The sequence below is a fragment of the Aedes aegypti genome, chromosome 3 (genome assembly GCF_002204515.2).
Source record: "Aedes aegypti strain LVP_AGWG chromosome 3, AaegL5.0 Primary Assembly, whole genome shotgun sequence".
NCBI lineage: Eukaryota > Metazoa > Arthropoda > Insecta > Diptera > Culicidae > Aedes > Aedes aegypti.
Window position 1 is genome coordinate 68,409,050 of NC_035109.1, and position 20,802 is coordinate 68,429,851.

At 41.1% G+C, this 20,802-nt stretch overlaps 1 protein-coding gene across 6 annotated transcripts in view; it reads left to right on the forward strand.

Moving 5' to 3' along the window:
* LOC5567517 (A disintegrin and metalloproteinase with thrombospondin motifs 9) overlaps positions 1 to 19,360 on the forward strand; it is a 745,053-nt gene extending 725,693 nt beyond the window's left edge. For 4 of the 6 annotated variants that reach the window (XM_021852718.1, XM_021852716.1, XM_021852714.1 and 1 more), the window contains 6 exons: positions 16,935 to 17,078; positions 17,221 to 17,436; positions 17,763 to 17,921; positions 18,046 to 18,340; positions 18,407 to 18,756; positions 18,857 to 19,360. In XM_021852718.1, the coding sequence (XP_021708410.1) occupies positions 16,935 to 17,078; positions 17,221 to 17,436; positions 17,763 to 17,921; positions 18,046 to 18,340; positions 18,407 to 18,756; positions 18,857 to 18,955 (1,263 nt within the window). In that variant the 3' untranslated portion in view covers positions 18,956 to 19,360. The remainder of the gene's footprint in view (positions 1 to 16,934; positions 17,079 to 17,220; positions 17,437 to 17,762; positions 17,922 to 18,045; positions 18,341 to 18,406; positions 18,757 to 18,856) is intronic. The other 2 variants (XM_021852717.1, XM_021852719.1) reach the window with 2 other exon arrangements.
* The last annotated feature ends 1,442 nt before the right edge of the window (positions 19,361 to 20,802 follow it).

The window sequence follows — 20,802 nt, forward strand, 5'->3', positions numbered from 1 at the left end:
AATGTTTCAACATTGGATATCCTATGTAACTCATTGGTACTATACCAGGGAGGAAGCCTCAGAATCATTTTCAAAATTTTATTTTGAATTCTCTGCAGAGCTTTCTTCCTGGTATTACAACAGCTAGTCCATATTGGTACAGCATACAACATGGCTGGCCTGAAAATTTGTTTGAATATCAAAAGCTTGTTCTTAAGACAAAGTTTTGATTTTCTATTAATAAGGGGATAGAGACATTTTACATATTTGTTACATTTGGCTTGAATGCCCTCAATGTGATTTTTGAAAGTTAAATTCTTATCTAGCATGAGTCCTAGATACTTAACTTCATCTGACCAATTTATTGGAACCCCTCTCATCGTGACAACATGTCTACTTGAAGGTTTCAAATAAAGAGCTTTTGGTTTATGTGGGAATATTATTAGTTGAGTTTTGGAAGCATTAGGAGAAATCTTCCATTTTTGCAAGTATGAAGAAAAAATATCCAAACTTTTTTGCAATCGACTACAGATGACACGCAGGCTTCGTCCTTTGGCGGAGAGGCCTGTGTCATCCGCAAACAAAGATTTTTGACATCCCTGAGGTAACTCAGGTAAGTCAGATGTGAAAATATTGTATAATATTGGTCCCAAAATGCTGCCTTGGGGAACACCAGCTCTTACAGGAAGTCTTTCAGATCTGGAGTTCTGATAATTAACCTGAAGTGTACGATTTGACAGATAACTTTGAATTATTCTAACAATGTATGTTGGAAAATTAAAATTTTTCAATTTTACAATCAAACCTTCATGCCAAACACTGTCGAATGCTTTTTCTATGTCTAGAAGAGCAAGACCAGTAGAGTAGCCTTCAGATTTGTTGGAACGGATCAAATTTGTTACACGTAAAAGCTGATGAGTGGTCGAATGTCCATGGCGGAATCCGAACTGTTCATTGGCAAAAATTGAATTCTCGTTGATGTGGGCCATCATTCTGTTCAAAATAACCTTTTCAAAAAGTTTACTGATGGAGGAAAGCAAACTGATTGGACGATAGCTAGAAGCTTCTGCAGGATTTTTGTCTGGTTTTAAAATTGGAACAACCTTAGCATTTTTCCATTTGTCAGGAAAATATGCTAATTGAAAACATTTGTTAAATATATCAACTAAAAATGATAAGCTACTTTCTGGAAGTTTCTTGATGAGGATGTAGAAAATTCCATCATCGCCAGGAGCTTTCATGTTTTTGAATTTTTTAATAATAGTTCTCACTTCTTCCAAATCAGTCTCCCAGTCATTTTCGAAAACGTTCTCTTGAATGAGAATATTTTCGAACTCCTGATTAACTTCATTTTCAATTGGACTAGTAAGTCCTAAATTAAAATTGTGCGCACTTTCAAACTGCATAGCAAGTTTTTGAGCTTTTTCGCAATTAGTTAGTAATAATTTGTTTTCCTCTTTCAATGCCGGTATAGGCTTCTGAGGTTTTTTCAAGATTTTAGATAATTTCCAAAAGGGCTTAGAGCCGGGGTCCAATTGAGAAATTTTATTTTCAAAATTTTTGTTTCTTAAATCTGCAAAACGTTTCTTGATTTCTTTCTGCAAATCCTGCCATATAATTTTCATAGCAGGATCACGAGTGCGTTGAAATTGCCTTCTCCTCACGTTTTTAAGACGGATCAAGAGTTTAAGATCATCGTCTATAATCACGGATTCAAATTTTACTTCACATTTTGGAATTGCAATGTTTCTGGCTTCAACAATGGAATTTGTTAAAGTTTCAAGAGCATTGTCAATATCAATTTTAGTTTCTAAAGAAATGTTAACATCAAGATTAGAGTCAACATACGTTTCATATATATTCCAGTCGGCTCGTAAATAATTGAAAGTGGAGCTGATAGGATTGAGAATCGCTTCATGCGATATTTGAAATGTAACAGGGACATGATCAGAATCAAAATCAGCATGAGTAACTAATTGGCTACAAAGATGACTAGAGTCGGTTAAGACCAAGTCAATCGTAGATGGATTTCTAGAAGAGGAAAAACATGTAGGGCTATCAGGGTATTGAATTGAGAAATATCCTGAAGAGCACTCATCAAATAAAATTCTGCCGTTGGAATTACTTTGAGAATTATTCCATGACCGATGTTTGGCATTAAAGTCACCAATGACAAAAAATTTTGACTTATTGCGAGTTAATTTTCGCAAGTCAGTTTGAAGCCAATTAACTTGCTGTCCAGAGCATTGAAAAGGCAAATAGGCAGCTATGAAAGTATATTTACCAAACTGTGTTTCAACAGAAACACCTAAAGTTTCAAAAACTTTAGTTTCAAATGACGAAAACAGTTGATGTTTTATACGCCTATGAATGATGATTGCAACTCCCCCACATGCCCCATCAAGTCGATCATTACGATAAACAAAAAAGTTAGGATCTTTTTTAAATTTGGATCCAGGTTTTAAATAAGTTTCGGTAATAACTGCTATATGCACGTTATTAGCTGTAAGAAAATTAAACAGCTCGTCCTCTTTACCATTCAGAGAACGAGCATTCCAATTTAAAATATTTAAATTATTATTTGGATCCATTAGAAAAACGTAATCCAATAACAATTTTATTTGTAAATTTTACACCTACTTGGACTGCTTCAGTCATAGTGGTGGCTTTGAACATTGCATCAATCATTAGATTCAATTGTTCAGTTAGAAAATTAAAATCAGAGGCAGACATATCATCTGATGATTTCCCATTGGAATTTTCGGTAGACGAAGAAGCGGGGTGGGAGTTACCTGTGGCGGTAGGGTTTTTTCCATTTGATTTGAAACAAGTAGAATGGGTACTCATGGAACGAACAGGGGAAGAGTTCAAATTACCTGCTACGATATCGGCAAAGGATTTACCGTGGGTAGATACATTCGAAATTGAAAGATTCGAACGGCTACCCGACGGATTTAAATTTGTTTGTGAATGAGCATGATTATGATCTTCCTGGTGGGTATGATTCCTAATCAAGCGATCGTTAACTGAAAAATGAGCATTGTTCGATACTCTACCAGGCAAATTCCGGAAACGACCGTTATCGTAACGGATATTATCCTTCATCTGCTTGGCACGAGCCTCAATGACTCTTTTGCGTGAAATGCATTCCCAAAAGTTAGCTTTGTGAGGGCCCTTGCAATTGGCACATTGAAATTTTCTGGTATCTTCTTTCACAGGACAGTCGTCCTTAGCGTGAGAAGAACCTCCGCAAATCATGCATTTAGCATCCATGCGACAATTTTTTGTACCATGACCCCACTTTTGGCACCGACGGCACTGAGTGGGGTTCTGGTAATTTCCTCCAGGTTTCTGGAAATGTTCCCACGTCACACGGACATCGAACATAAGTTTAGCTTTTTCTAAAGCTTTAATATTATTTAGTTCTTTTTTGTTAAAGTGAACTAAATAATATTCTTGAGAAAGCCCTTTCCGAACAATGCCAGATTGGGTTCTCTTTTTCATAATGATTACTTGGACTGGGGAAAATCCAAGTAAATCATTTATTCCATTTTTGATCTCTTCAGGTGACTTATAGTCACTTGAGAGACCTTTCAAGACGACTTTGAACAAACGTTCAGTTTTGTCGTCATAAGTAAAAAATTTGTGCTTCTTCTCTTCAAGATATCTGATAAGAAGTTCGCGATCTTTAAGAGTTTCCGGCAAAACGCGACAGTCTCCTTTCTTTGCGATTTGGAAGGAAACCTTGATTCCCCTAATGGAGTTCAAGATCTCCTGCCTAAATCCCCCAAATTCGGAACAACTGACCACGATAGGCGGCACTCTTTGTTTCCTCACTTGAATCACAGAGCCTGGGCTAGAGGCTGCTTCGATTTGGTGTTCGGAAAATTTGTCTAGAGCATCGAACTGATTGCTCATTTCAATACAATTATTCATTTCACCCTTAGAAGACAGTTCGCATTCCGGGGAAGCGTCCTTTCTTCCATTCTTGCCACGTGTAGTGACAGTTTTAAAACCCACTTTTTTGGAAGGAAGTAGTGAATTCAGAGATTCACCCTTCCTTTTGTTAGTTGTTGATACCATGTTTAGTTAATAAACGAGAAAGACGTGACCTTCGAGAGGTTTTTTCCCTAGACGGTGTCCAAGAAGGATTACCACCGCTAGCTTTCGCCAACGGGTCCAACGAAAAATCGAAGGCACGGGTCCAAACAAGGATCGTAAAGGGATCAATAGTAGAAAAAAGTAGTACTGAAAAGTACTGTTTAAGTAGCACTGAAAAGTACCGTTTTTAATTTTAGCACTGAAAAGTACTGTTTTATTGCTGTAGGTAGTTTTTAAGAAAACTTCCAAGAGCAGAGAGAATTCGTGTACGCACAGCACGAAGGTACGATGCGCACTGTTGAATTAATTATTGTTTTTCAATTGCTGTCATACCATAATTTTCGCCCCCTTTCTAACATTTTCGCCCCCCAAATTCAGTTTTATAAATTTTCGCCCCCTTGCACCTGAAAATCGCCCCCCGGGGGGCGAATTCGTCCACTTTGGGAATCACTGGTTTAACCGATTCGTTTAACTTTTAGTTAAAATTTGACAAATCGATAGTTATTTCCCCTCCAGTTCAAAATAATCCTGCTCTGGAGCATGGTTAAACTTGACAGGCCAAAAGTTATTTTCTGCTCCTAGTAATTTGAGAATAACTAATCATCTTTCAACTTTATTTATTTTCACTAAAATTTGGAAGAAGGAAAACCCCCTTTGAGTGATCAATTGGAGAGATCTTTAATCTTTAAACTTTGTTCTGAAATACTACTTGACTGTTAAAACTCAAATGGGTCGAGCGCGAAGCTTATTTTAACCATTTGAGAAGAAAATAACTACCGAAATGTTTAAATTTAACTAAAAGTTAAATGAATCGGTGGAACGGTTCACAGCCTGAAAGACATAACAAACTGACAGTCTGTTTTATCACAATCTAGCTGTCCATGCAAACGTTGTATTACCAACCAGTAGGCTGTGAAGTAGGCCATGCCAAAATCACTTAGGAACTGTCAGCAAATGGTTCCATCCTAGGTTCCATTTTTTTCTTTTTTTTTCGAATGATTTTCACCAATGCTCTAACTCACAAATTCGTTGCATTCCTTTTTCGAATCCAACAATGAAAGAATGATGTAAATCCGTTGAACCGTTTTCAAGCCAACTCGTGACATACAAACACCAATTAATTTATATTTATATAGATTTGAGCGGTTTATATTTATCGTTCACAGTTTGTTTACTAATTTCAATTAAGGCCGTGGTGCTATGCTAAACACTGGGTCGTCTGAACCTGTTTGAACGAACTTATTATTTTTATTTTTTTTATTTTTTAATGAATCTGGAGTCAATTGTGAACAACGAAATTGCGAAAAAAATCTCAACAAAACAAAAAACTCAAAATCCATTTTTTAATCATATCTAGATACCGAATATCGAGTAAGGGAGAGTTGACTGTATCAAATATCCCCAGGACAGGCGCTGAATTCTGAGAAAATTGAGAGTATCTCTCACTTATCGCTCTCTGTAACGAACATGATCCGCAACACATCATGAGAGTCTGTTTATTGTCTACTGTTATGCAGCCCACAGGCAATCAGACAGTTTACACCAGAAGTTATAACTATAACTATAGTTCAATAAGAAATTCCTCCAGGGATTGTACCAGGAAATCCTACAAGGAATTTATCAGGAATCCCTCCAGGTAAAGCTGCAGGAATTTCTTTAGAAAAACTACCAAATTTTCTTCGTGGATTTCATCGGTAATTCTTTCATGATTCCACCAGGTGTTCCTTACTTTTACTTTTGCTGGCTCTACGTCCTTTAAGACATGACCTGCGTCACAATGTTACGCCAACTAACTCGGTCCATGGCTGCTAACCTCCAATTCCTCGATCGCCCCACACTTCCAAGATCCTGCTCCACTTGGTCGAACCACCTAGCTCGTTGCGCTCCCCTTCGTCTTGTACCGGCCGGATTTGAGGTGAACACCATTTTTGCGGGATTGTTGTCCGGCATTCTCACAACGTGTCCCGCCCATCGTACCCTTCCAGCTTTGGCGACTTTCGTGATACTGGGTTCACCGTAGAGTTGCGCAAGCTCGTGGTTCATTCTTCTCCTCCATACGCCATTCTCACATACTCCGCCGAAGATCGTCCGAAGCACACGTCGTTCAAAAACTCCTAGCGCTTGCAGGTCCTCTTCGAGCATTGTCCACGTCTCATGCCCGTAGAGAACTACCGGTCTTATTAGCGTCTTGTACATGGTACACTTAGTACGGAAGTGAAGTTTACCAGACCGCAAGGTCTTGTGGAGTCCATAGTAAGCACGACTTCCGGCGATGATACGTCTTCGAATTTCTCTGCTGCAGTTGTTATCCGACGTTATCAATGATCCGAGGTAGACGAATTCGTCCACCACCTCGAACTCATCCCCACTCTATCGCGCTCGGTTCCTCCAGCCAGCAGATATTTCGTCTTCGACGTATTTACCTTCAATCCAACCCGATCTGCTTCACGTTTCAGCCTGGTATACTGTTCAGCAACCACCTGGAACGTTCTTCCGACAATGTCCACGTCGTCAGCGAAACAAATGAACTGGCTGGATTTATTGAAGATCGTGCCCCGCATGTTGAAGCCCGCCCGTTTCATAACACCTTCTAGCGCAATATTGAACAGGAGGCAGGAAAGACCATCGCCTTGTCGAAGTCCTTTGCGTGTTTCAAACGGGTCCGATAATGCACCCGATATCTTCACACAGCACTGTACACTATCCATCGTTGCTTTGATCAGTCTAGTCAGTTTCCCGGGAAAACCGTTCTCATCCATAATCTTCCATAGCTCTTCGCGGTCGATGGTATCATAGGCCGCTTTGAAATCGATGAATAGGTGGTGCGTAGGGACTTGATATTCGCGACACTTTTGGAGGATCTGCCGCAACATAAAGATTTGGTCTGTCGTCGATCGCCCGTCCACAAATCCGGCTTGATAACTTCCAACAAATCTGCTTGCCAGTGGCGATAGACGGCGGAAGATGATCTGGGAAAGCACTTTATAGGCTGCATTAAGAATGGTGATCGCTCGATAGTTCTCACATTCTAACTTGTCACCCTTTTTGAATATTGGGTATATTATTCCCTCCTTCCACTCCTCCGGTAGCTGTTCTGTATCCCAGATCCTGGTTATCAATCGGTGCAGACAAGTGGCCAACCTGTCCGGGCCCATTTTAATAAGTTCCGCTCTAATACCATCCTTTCCAGCTGCTTTGTTGTTCTTGAGCTGTTTGATAGCATCCTTAACTTCACCTATTGTGGGAGTTGGCACGTCTCCCTCATCCGCCGTACTGATGAAGCCATTCCTCCTGCTGTCTTGATCTTCCTCCTCTGCGCCGTTTAGGTGTTCATCGTAGTGCTGCTTCCACCTTTCAATCACCTCACGTTCGTCCGTCAAGATACCTCCATCCTTATCCCGGCACATTTCGGCTCGCGGCACAAAGCCTTTGCGGGATGCATTTAGTTTCTTGTAGAACTTACGTGTTTCTTGAGAACGATACAACTGCTCCATCTCTTCGCACTCCAATTCTTCCAGGCGGCGCTTTTTATCCCGGAATAGATGGGTTTGCTGTCTTCGCTTCTGTTTGTATCGTTCCACGTTTTGACGGGTGCCTTGCTGCAGCATCATCGCCCGCGCTGCATTCTTCTCGTCCAAAACCGTCTGACACTCCTCGTCGAACCAACCGTTCCGTCGATTTGCTTCCACGAACCCAATGGCACCTTCCGCTGCGTTGTTTATGGCTGCTTTGAGACTACTCCAGCAGTCCTCAAGAGGGGCTTCGGTGAGCTCTCCCTCTTCCGGCAACGCTGCCTCAAGGCTTTGCGCGTATTCAGTTGCGACTTCGGGTTGCTTGAGTCGCTCCAGATTGTACCGGGGCGGGCGTCGGTACCGAATGTTGTTCACAACGGAGAGTCGTTGGCGCACTTTAACCGTCACAAGGTAGTGGTCCGAATCGATGTTTGCGCCGCGATAGGTTCTGACGTCGATAATGTCCGAGAAGTGCCTTCCATCAATCAAAACGTGGTCGATTTGTGATTCAGTCTGTTGGGGTGATCTCCAGGTGTACCGATACGGGAGGCTGTGCTGGAAGTAGGTACTACGTATGGCCATGATTTGGAGGCGGCGAAATCAATCAGTCTAAGGCCGTTTTCGTTCGTAAGCTGGTGAGCGCTGAACTTCCCTATAATCGGTCTAAATTCCTTCTCCCGGCCAACCTGAGCGTTGAGATCTCCGATAACGATTTTGACATCATGGCTTGGGCAGCCGTCGTATTCACGTTCCAGCTGCGCGTAGAAAGCGTCCTTATCGTCATCGTCACTTGCTAGGTGAGGGCTGTGCACGTTGATTATGCTGATATTGAAGAAACGGCCTTTGATCCTCAATTTGCACATTCTGTTGTCGATTGGCCACCACCCAATCACGCGCCTCTGCATTTCACCCATCACGATAAAAGCTGTGCCCAGCTCATGTCTATTGCCGCAGCTCTGGTAGATGGTATAACCATCCCTATACGTATGTACCGTCGACCCTTTCCAGCAAACCTCCTGCAGCGCTACGATGTCGAACTTACGGACCCTCAATAATTCGGAAAGAATGCGGGTACTTCCCAAGAAATTGAGAGACTTACAGTTCCATGATCCGAGTTTCCAATCGTTAGTCCGTTTTCGATGCCTGGGTCTATGCCGATTGTTCCGGTCCGAATTTACATTGTATGCTTCCTGTACTGATGGTTTTTACGGCTGGCTTGTAAGGCCTGCACCAACCCCCTGTCTCGCCGGAGGATCATCGTGCACAGCACTGTTTAGAGTCCCACGCTGGCACTAGGACGATGATCAGCCGCTCCTAACATGGAGAACAGACGCTGTTTTGAGCCGCTCCTAACATGGAGAACAGACGCTCTGATAAACTACACCCTCAGAAGAGAGGAGCCCCCTTCCCTGTCAGCATACGACCAAGGTTCCACCAGGGTTGGTTACCCGATCTTCCCTACGGTTACTCGTATCCCAGGCGGCACCACGGGGAGGTAGGGATAGGAGTTACTGGACAAGAGGCTAAGGACCACAAATGGGGTCTATTTTATACCTGCAGGTACGCGAAGTACCAATGGTACGCATTGTCCAGTCATTTACCACCCACCAGGTGTTCCTCCAAGAGTTTAATCAAGATTTTGTCCAGTGATTTAACAAGAATTCCTTTAGAAAATTCCATCTGAAAGTTCACCTGGAATTCCTCATGGGATTCCATCAGGAGTTCCTCAAGGAACTCTATCAGGAATTCTTTTAAGGATTCATCATAAACTTTTTCCAGGGATTCCATCAGGAGAACTTCAAAAGTTTCCATCAGATGTTATTGTGAGGATTCCACCAGGAACCAAAATTTCCTCCAAGGATTCCATCAGGAGTTCCAACAGGGATTCCATCAGAACTTCCTCTAGGGTTCAGGAGTTATTCTAGAAAATTAAACACGAGTTCGTCCAGGAATTTCATCAGAAGTACTTCTAAAAATTCAATCATGAATTCCACGAAAGATTCCATCAGGAGTTTCTTCGAGGGTTCCATCAGCAGTACTTTTAGGGACTCCATCGGATTTTTTCCTAGGCTCTAGGGATTTCATTGAAAGTTCCTCTAGGGATTCCATCAAGAGTTCCTCCCATGATTTCATCAGAAGTTCCTTCAAGAATATCTTTAGAAATTCCTCCAAAAATTCCATCAGGGTTCCTATAGGGATTCTATCAGATTCTTCTAGACATACCATTAGGGATTCTTTCTGAAATTCCTCCAGAGATTCCATCGGGAGTTCCTACGGGGATTGTACTTGGATTCCATCAGGAGTTCTCCAAGCATTTCCATCAGAAGTTTCTCCAAGTAATTCCATCAGAAGCTCCTCCAAGCAATTCTATTAGACGTTTCTCCAAGGATTCCATCAGAAGTTAATTCAAAGATTCCTCCTGGAATTCCTCCAGGGATTCCATCAGGAGTTCTTCTGAGGATTTCATCAGGAGTTCCTTAGGCGGCATCCACAAATTACGTAACGCTCTAGGGGGAGGGGGGAGTAGGCTGAAGCGTTACGGCTCATACAAAAATATGAAATTTTTCATACAAAAAGCGTTACGGAGGGGGGAGGGGGTTAACAATTTCCAATTATAGCGTTACGTGATAAATGGACGCTGCCTTACTTGACTTCATCAAGAGTTACTTCACGAATATCTTTAAAAATTCCTCCAAATATTCCATCCGGAGCTCCTCCAGGGATTCTATCAGGAGTACTTTTAGAGCTTCTATTCGAGTTATTCTGGCGATTTCATCAAGAGATCCTGCAGGGATTCCATCAAGAATTCCTTCTGAGATTTCACCTGGAATTCTATCAGGAGTACTTTTAGAGCTTCTATTCGAGTTATTCTGGCGATTTCATCAAGAGATCCTGCAGGGATTCCATCAAGAATTCCTTCTGAGATTTCACCTGGAATTCCTCAAGAGATTCTATCAGGAGTTCTTTTAGAAATTATATCAAGAGTTCCTCTAAGAATTCCACCAAAATTTCTTCGAGATTATCATAAGGAGTTCTTCTAGGTATTTTATCAGGAGTGCCATCAGGAATCTTATCAGGAGTTCTTTTAGGAATTCCATCAGGAGTTCCTTCAGGGATTTCATTAGCATTTTCATAAGATATTCCATCTGGAATTCCTCCAGGGATTCTATCAAAAGTTTCTGTAGGGATTCCATCAGGAGTTCCCCTGAGTCTATTAATATGAGTTCTTGTTGGAATTTCATCGGGAGTTCCCAAGGAATTCCATCAGGAGTTCCTTCAGAGATTCCACCTGGAATTCCTACAGGGATTGTTTCAGAAGTTACTCTAGGGATTCCATCAGGAGTTCCTTCTGAAAAGGCACATGGAATTCCTCTAGAGATTATATCAGGTGTTCCTCAAGGAATTCCATCAGGATTTCTTGTTGGAATTTTATAAGGAGTTCCGCCAGGCATACTATCAGGGATTTCATCAAGAGTTCCTATAGGGATCCTACCAGGAGCACCTTCAGAGAATCCATTAAGAGTTCCTCCAGTGATTACATCAGATGTTCTTCTAGGGATTACAGCATACCCATAACGCGGGTAGATCACCTTTTCGTGGTGCGTTATGGGGTAAAGATCTACCAGTGAACCCTAGTCCTGACTGTTTCAAACGAAGAGAACAGGATATTATAGTAATCAAAGGAACAATTTTAGTCCTTGTTACATTTTTAAACCTTGTTGACAGTGACAAGTCTCGGTTTTCCTAGTGGCAGAGAATGATCTTGAGACAAGGAAAAAAAAATGAGTCGAATACAACAATTTGTTTTTCTAATCTTTTATTTATTTAGTTCTCTAGTTTGCAGCAGTAAGGACTAGGATTCTGATGCATGGACAATATCGGTGTAATTTCTTGGCTTTATCAAGGGATTCGATTTTGACTGATAAAGGGGCGCGCCTGTGGAGAGTGTACCCACCACATTCTTCAAAGGGTCTAAACAGCGGAACCTTTCAATTAGAATCCTTTCCTACGATCAAGTTAGGAATTACAGCTGTAAGAAAACCGAATACTTTATCACTTCTCAATAGTGATAAGGTAACACGACATGCACTAAACAAAGGACACGGGATATACTACAATAGATCAAGTATTGGTCGCAGTGGTTTATGTTCCGAACAGGAAAAAAAAAAAAGGGATTACAGCAGAAGTGCCTCTAGGGTTTCCATCAGGAGTTCTTCTAGGGATTTTATCAGAAATTCCTTCAAGGTTTCCATTAGGAGTTTCTCCTGATTTTCTATCTTGAATTCCTATAGAAACTCTATCAAGAGTTTTTCAAAAGATGCCATCAGGAGTTCCTCCAGGGAGTACATCAATTTCTTCCAAGGATTCCATTGGAAATACTTCAAAGATTTCATTATAACATCCTCTTGGGATACCATCATGAACACCTTCTGCGATTCCATCAGAAGTTCCGTCAGGGATTCTATCAGGAATTCTTCTGAAGGTTCCTCCAACAAAAAGCGAGGTAACGAAGCGTTGGGGGGTCGCGAAACACAATTTTGGGAAACGATGCTCTAGGAGATCCCTCAAGAGATTCCTCCAGGAATTTTTCAAGGGAGTCCTCCTGAAATTCCTCGAGAGGTTCTTCCCAGCATTCCTAAAGGTATTTATCCCGGAATTAATCAAGGGATGCCACACGAAATTCGTCTTACAAAGATTTCAGTAATTTGGGAATTCACCAGTAAATCATCCAGTGACTCTATCATGAGTTCCTTATTCAAAGCAGGAATTCCTTCAGCGATCCCTGAAGGAATTCCTAAAGGATTCTCTATGGTAATTCCTGGTGGATTCCTTGTAAAAAATCCTTCAGGAAATACTAGAAGGAATTGGTGGATTAATTCCTTTAAGAATTCTCGGATAAATTTCTGGTAGATTCTTAAAGCAATTACTGTAGAAATTCCAGGACTAATGCCTCATAGGGTCCCTTCAGAGATACAAGGAAGAATGTTTGAAGAAAACACTGGTGGAATTTATAGAAGAATTTATTGAAGATTTTCTAGAAGAAAACTTAAAAAATTGCAAGCGGTATCTCTAAAGAAAATCCAAAGTGATTAGTTCTGAAGAAATCCCTCCTGAAGTTTTTGTATAAATCCCTGGAGGAATCTGTAAAAAAAATTACTAGAAAGAATTGCTGAAGAAATTCCTGGTGAAAGTTTTGAAACAACTTCTTGTGGAAGTTAAGAAGGAATCCTAGAAGGAAGCCCTGAAAAATGTTCTGATGAACTTCTTGGGGGAATTTCTTGAAGGAATTTCTTCTTCCCCTGAGAAGTATCCGAAAGAATTCGTGATATGAATACTGAGTAATGCGAAATGGAATCCTTGGAACTAACTTCTAGACTTCTAGAGGAATTCCTGAAGTAATCTTTGAAGAAATTGTTATAACAATCTCTGGAGGAATTCTTGGAGTAAGTCCTGAAGATTTACTCAAGAAATTACTAGAGAAATTTGTGGGACTGATCTTTGAAGGAATCAGAGAAGAAAATCTTGAATGATCTGTAGAAGAATCTTGGAAGAATTCAATAGGATAATGCTACCTGTAGGTATGCCTGAACGGTCCCCGAAGTAGTTTCTGGTTGAATCTGTGGATACATTTCTAGAGGAATTATTGATAAAATTCCTGATAGAATCTTAGGTAGAATTTTTGGTGGAATCCCTAGTATAAACCAACGGAAAAACTTCAAAGTAGAATAACTAGAAGGAAACCACTGAAAGATACTGGATATAATGTTTGAAAAAATGCCCATAGCCATTCCCATATCGCTCAGAATAATTCCCCGTAACTGGAATTCCTCATCCATATCCATTTTCTCCGGTACCTAAATTTTGAAGGTTTAGCTCTTCCTTATTACGATCATAAAGATATTCTCCCCAGAGCCACAAAATGCGAAAAAATAACAATCACATATCCACTGGACTACACTGAAATGAATTTTATTGTAGAAACTACTGAATCCATGGTAGAATTAAGAACTGCACCAACGATTTTCAACCGACTACATTAATCTGTTAACTCTACCAAAACATATTCAACATCACTACACAAAAAAAATTCTTCTGTCAATTTAAGCAGAGTTGTAGTATTTATGACAAGAAACATTCGAGATTTGAGAAGTTTAGCATCATACTTTTGACCACACTGTGTTGTACGGTGGGTGTCACGGATTGAAATACAATGCTTTGTAGTCGATGCTACTATGGACATAGTCAAATTTACTGTACTGCTCAGTGATTTTCACCAGATTATAGTAAACTTAACATGGATTCGGTAGATTATACAAGAAAATTTGTTTGCATGTAGGATTCGAAACATGCAAAGGAAAACAGTGTTGATGCAACGAACTTTGACAGTCGATCAAACGGTTACATCAACATAAATCGGTCTGACTAACTTGGGAGGCGAAGCCAATGTTGGTCAAACCGTCTGAGCGTATGTGGGCTGCATTACAGCTCTGATTATTTGCATGATAAAACCCATCTAAATAAGCTCCAAACCTAAGGGACACTATCACGAGCGGATGTTCGGAGATTGTTTATCATGCCAGTAAAGTATTGTTGTGTGCGTTTGAAACTCAAATATCGAATGCGGGAACATCAAACGCGGTAAGATTTTTCACAAGGAAGGCGAAGTCAAAGTTTGATTTTCTTTGCTAGGTTGGCGGCGATATGGATCATGGTTGCTAAGTATCCTTTGGTTGCTTTGTGTTACCGCAATAAAATACTTTCCCCCAATAGAGTCCTATAGCCCTGTCCCAATTTTAGTGCAAAACGCTTGAGGCGAGAAAAATGGGTTTTATCATCGCTCTCTATTTGGGGCTCTCCTTCGCTGCTGCTATTTGTCAAGCTTGTCACAATTTGCGAAACTTTGCCAATCATAGACCAGTACAGATGCGATGTTTTTCTTCGGTTGCTTTGATCAAATTCTGCAATATCTGCCTCAGGATATCGAAAAACAAGTATCGCCATGCGGGGTGACATTGGGCCACAAGGGTTACTTTGGACCACTATTTTCGCAGTTACTTTGGACCACTAATTTTCAAATGATCCTAGCCATCTAGTGTGTACATAATTCGTCCAGAATGCCCTGGAATCGCTAGAAGAGGGGGCCAACATCTGCCAGCAGTGGCCACTTTTGGAAAGATCCTTAAACCCTCTGTATATCAAGCAGCAGAATATCAATAAAAATAGTCATATGAGTAAATTTGAGTATCATAATTTTAAATTCTGCCCTAATCAAGGATGGAAATCTAGTGATCATGACAAAATAAACGATGCATCGCGGTTGTTCTTTATCGTGCGATCATAGCAACAACGATTAACCATTAGTCGTCAAGTCCTAACAACAAACTCCGCTCTGCGAAAAATGAATCGCTAGGCATGTGTGCTAACGATCAATTGTTCGCAAACCAAAGTCATAACTTTTGGAGGATTTTTACGTTTTTATTCCGCGATCTGCCTTGTGGTATGTCATATAAGATTCAAATGCCTATCGGGTATGATCTGAGTGAAAAATTATGCCGTGAACGCGTTCTGATTCATGCTAATCGCGACTTGTAACAACATCCGACAAACGGTTTGTCCCGCGACAAACAGTGCATCGGATGCTCCATTTATCCTTACTATGCACGCGTGATGAGCTGTTCGAATCATGCTTCTGTAAGAGCAACGGCCTTCTTAGACTATTCAAATACTATGTTGTTAGTCGCTAGAGGCGATTTTTTTCCATCCTTGGCCCTAATTGATTATTGTTGCTTGTCAAAATACAGATACAAAACATCCGCATTTCTTAATTTTATTCCGATTGCTCATGGAGGGCTATTTGGGAATAAATAGGGTAACCAATATATTTTGGACCCCATGGGCCATTTTCCTGCTAATTTCCCAGTTTAAATCGAAAGACCATCTCAATTCGCATGCCATTTGGAAACAAAGGACTATTTCGCACTTGCATCAACCGTTTGTACAAAGAAAATGGGTTTATTTTATTTGAAATCAATTTGATGTAATCGGTTTATCCATGCAACCGTTACAACACGTTACGCACATAAATTGAATACATCAGAAATCTATCAAATGTAACTTTTTCCAAAACTATGAACTTCGGTTTTCCATTGTCAATCGATTGATTAGACTATGAGCAAGCATACTATACAACCAGTGTCGTGGACTTTGTCGCCAAACGATAAAAAATGCCGGGTGTCCAAAATATATACTTTGAGGGTTCAAAATGTATTGGTGTGTCCAAGATAATGAAAAACAGTGTCTCACGATTCAATTATGTTCGAGGTTTTTTTTTATCCTACATGACCGTATGGGCATTTTTATCTCATAGAGGAAGTTTTTTTTACATTTTGACATGTTCTTTGACTTGATTACGCTGTGCAATTAAGTAATTCTGGACAAACATTTCAAAAGGGCACATCGACATTGGTAAACATTGGCTTTGCAAGGCGCTGTTGAGCCCAATTCAACTCGATCACACTCACCAATACCACTATCAGGAAGAGCTAACATCAATCTTTTTGATAGTTGTGTTAGTTTGCGTGGGCGGGCTGAGAAGGGCTCAACAGCAACGTTTCTGAAAAAAGGCTCAAGACCTCTTGGGCCCTTTTCAAATGTTTGTCCAGAATTGGAACAAAAAACTAAAATCATTTCCTTAGGGGGTCCAAAATCCGTTACCCTACACTGAAAATATATTTTGTTCCATATAACGAAATATTTCATTCGAACTATGATATCATTCTTTCTTTTCTGCATCGAAACAGTTTCGTAGAATATATTCAGCTTCGTAATAAAATTCAATCTACAAACCAAAACAAAGTATTATTGTATTGTAACAAACGTTTCGTAGGGAGTGGTATTACTAAGGAAGATTATATTCACTCCATAGTTATCCGATGGCTCTTGTTATAGCTTAGGCTTAAGCGCCACTATTCGTTCTATGCACTGTTCATTGTCAGTTGAATAAGACGCATGAAAGCATGCAGTTGTTGAAAGTTGTCGTTTTATGAGAAATTGATGAATAATATCTTTGGGATTGTTCGCCCGCTTCACGAAAATCCTAGTTACACTCAGGATCAATAGTAGAATGTTAATTTCAGATGTTTCTACAACCCATCGCTACAAATTGATCAAACATCACTTTCACAAGTCATTTCCAACCCAAACCGACTATCGTATCGTTTGCATCAAAGTTTCGTAGTAAACCCATTAACTCCATGCATGGTATTCGATTCTCTTCCAGAACCAGTAACTTTGCCTCGCGTGCCCTAAGACATACTCTCTCTTGTTCTTCTCTCGTTCTAGTGCAATGACGATTGCAAACGCTATCGTCAGGTGCTATGTCAAGATCACCGCGGCAAGGAGAGTAACGAATGCCCATGGAACCAGAAACCGCCCGAAAAGGAGTCGTGTTGCCATTTCAAATGGAGGATTACTAACTGGAAGCCTGTAATTATTCATGAATTCCTTTATGTTGCCTATCTTACGTCCCCGTTTCCTTGCTCCTGAAATGTTAACCGCTTTGAACATTTTTTGTCTCTTTCTCTCTCTCTCTTGGCATATGTCGTCGTTATTTGCTGCTTGTTTTTAGTGTAATGTGACGTGCGGTGGTGGCGACGGCTACCGAGTCGGCGAGCGTGTCTGTATGCGTCTGTTCCCGAAGTCTGTCGAAAACCCGCATCCGGTGAAAACCGGCCGTAAGGTCGACGCCAAACTCTGTGCCCACGAAAAGATTCCACCGGCTAAGAAGCTGGTTCGCAAATGTAAACCTTGTCAGTTCCGGTGGGAAGTATCCCCGTGGTCAAAGGTGGGCTCATGTTCTTCATTCGCTAAGTTACCGTTGAACTGATGCATCTCAATGTTCAAACATAGCTTAGGAACCCCATTCTACCGTGCAGAATCCTAATATTCTACTGTATTTCTGTTTCTTTTCCATAAACCACATATTACCATCCCTCTCTATCCATTCACCCACGTGTGATCCTCGTGTACATGTCGATCGTTACTCCGCGTCCATCACATTCACCTATCACACATTGTACTGACGCTGCCTGCTGATGCCTTATTGCTGCCGCTGCTGCTGCTGCTACTACTATTACCACCAAACCTTGAACCCAAAAACCCACAATACAGTGTTCGGTTGGCTGCGGAGCTGGCCTGGCAACGCGCAATGTTACCTGTAGTAATGGTCGCAACACTGCGAACGTTTGCGATCTCAAGCACAAACCTAGCAACGTGAAGCCATGTGAAACGCACAGCTTCTGCCGCTGGAACACCGGACGATGGAACAAAGTAGGTTCAACGACCAATACACGATCCACCACTTACAATGGAACACTTAACACTCTGTGTCTAGATTACATATCACCGTATTAAAAGCGGAGCTAATGACCTGATTTTTCTGTGAACATTCCAGTGCAAATGCGACGGCTTCCAACGAAGGAGCGTCAAATGTTACGACGAACTGACGAAAACGGAATCGATTCGCTGTCTGGAGCCGAGGCCTGGCCAAAAACGAAAGTGCAGCCCGGCGCCGGACTGCCAACCGAGGTACAGTAAGTTGGTAAGCTACACCTGTCACGACATTCAAAGAACCCGACGAACGCGACACGACGGTGAGTACATGTTGACCGTCAAAGGGCAGCCGGTAAGCATCTACTGCCATAACATGTCGTCCAACGCACCGACCGAGTATCTAACGTTGCAGTCTGGTAAGTGTTCCTTAGCCTATATTGTGTCTACACGAATGGTGCTGACCTTCCCGTATTCGTCTGCAGGGCTGCTCGAAAACTATGCCATCTACAACAACAAACGAGCGGAGATCGCCGGCGTTTGCTCGCCATCCAGTGCCGATAGAGTTGACGAAAGCATAGACTACGGAGCGACGCACTACCGCAAGATTCGACTCAACATCCACACGCTGCAGGTGCTTGTGGACGACCACCGGTTTACGGATCGGTCCGGCAAGCCTCAGGCATTCGGATCGGCCGGCGATTGCTACAGCAATACCGGCCGCTGTCCGCAGGGAGACTTCTCGATCAATCTGGAAAATACTCCCTTCCGGATACGACCCCGCACTCAGTGGGAAACCAAGGGGGTCAACGCGGTGCTGAATTTCCTGATACGGGTGAGTTATGGTTATGATAGCATTCAGATCGTGAGCGCTGAAACATGAAGAACGTAACCCCATAAGTAATGATCGATTTCTTCTATCGTTTCTCCAACAGTTGGAAGCACCGTACAAGAAAGTGCGAGCACGTTGCGGCGGTTACTGCGGCATCTGTTCAGTGTCCCGAAGCACAGGGCTGTTCCTAGAGCTGGTGTGAAATATGGCTGGCCACTTTCCTACTCTCACGTAACGTTAGAGCTTGATTGGTTCGCACCCGAGCGAATGAAATTCACATTGCAAAATACGGGATTCGATACCGCAGATCTCGAGGCACGGGATCGTTTGAATCTGAACGGATATTGCGCATTTCACAAGAGGAGCTCTGGAATGGGCTGTGTACAAGAAAACTCCATGAAAAACTCAATAGGAGAAATTTCACGACCGTATCTCTGGGCAACGTCCTTTTGATGCGTTGTTAGAGACCACCTGCATGCGCTTTAATGAATCTCTATTTACAAAATTAGCCTATTTTTACACACAAAAGCACGCAGCAAACTGCACTATCGAAATTCATACATTTTGCCTTATGGAAGGTGGAACAATTATTGCAATACGAACGTTTTAGCATCACTTCACATCAAGGCGTCGATAGGTGCGTGATGTACGCACGAGCCTATCGATTGCAAGGTTCTTGGTTCGATCCAGGTTGCTGGGAAAACATTTTTTGTTTTCAAGTTTTGATTTCACAAGGCAAATTTATGCATTTATGCATGGTTAATTTTCATAAAGGGCTCCTATGTATTTCGATAGTACATTTGCCTCAGTGTAGGAATAACTCAGAGGCAGTATTTGACTGGGATCTGACAACCTCAGAGCGAGAAGCATTACGCAACTTATTTCAGTTGCGTAATGACTCACTACGCAAAACTTTGTATATAATCCAACTGTTTTGAGTTGCGTAATGATTTTTTTTTACAATTTGTCTTCGTAATAGGTTGTTTTTCATCACGCCAATCTGTCATGAAACGACCTAGTTTCTTGCACTGAGTCATGCAGTGCGGTAATAGTAATTATGCAACTGAAATTAGTTGCGTAATGAATATTACGTAACGACTGTTCACTACGCAAGTATTTTGAGTTATGTAATGAATAATTACATGATAATTTACAGAATTTGAAAAATAATGGCGAATGCATCCAAATATATTATGATAATAATATATAATAAGTTAATATAATATATTTGATGCATCCCAATATGATTTCATATACCGTTTTGATTCATATTACGCATAGAGCATACAAAATAAATCATTCTGTGTGATTCCTTAGCGCTATCGAGCGTCGGAAGCCCTTTACTTTCGAACGGTGGGTGAAGAATACGCTTCCGCAACTTCAATTATTTTAAATAAATCAAAATGTGTGGCCTATTCATGATTTTTATTCCGGACGCTTCCTCACTTTTGCCTCATATTCCGGACACTTTGAATCGAATTCCGGACAGCTCATGATAATCATTAATGGAACAGTCAAATCATCAATCGAAATCGTTTAACCACCAAAGAGACATCTAAGGTAGTTGGGCATTATAAATTTTCAACGATACTTATGGAAAAAGTTTACTAAAACGAGCCTTGAAATTGAGAACTTTTGAACAGCAAAAATTGAAACATTTCGCGTGAAATGTTTCCCATACAAAGTAGAGTGTCCGGAATTTGAAGCTGTCCGTAATATGAATCAAAACGGTACCCTCAAGCGGTCTTCTACTAAATTGCAAAAAATGTTGTCCGTAACTTGTTGCAGAACTCGATTTTTACAGCAAGCCTCTTTGGATAAATGTATGATTCGCGCTGTAAAAATCATCGTTCTGCAACCTGTTGCGTAAACTAGTATAACAAATGACGCAATATGCGAAGTGAGAGGGCTTGTCGAACTACAGATTTAGTTTTCAAATTCTATGAAAGTCCACTTTCAGGTTGAATTTCCTTGGTATCATTGCTACCATGGAAATTCACCTTATTTGCAAAGTTTTGTATCTTCAAATGCGCACTATTTTAGTTTCGA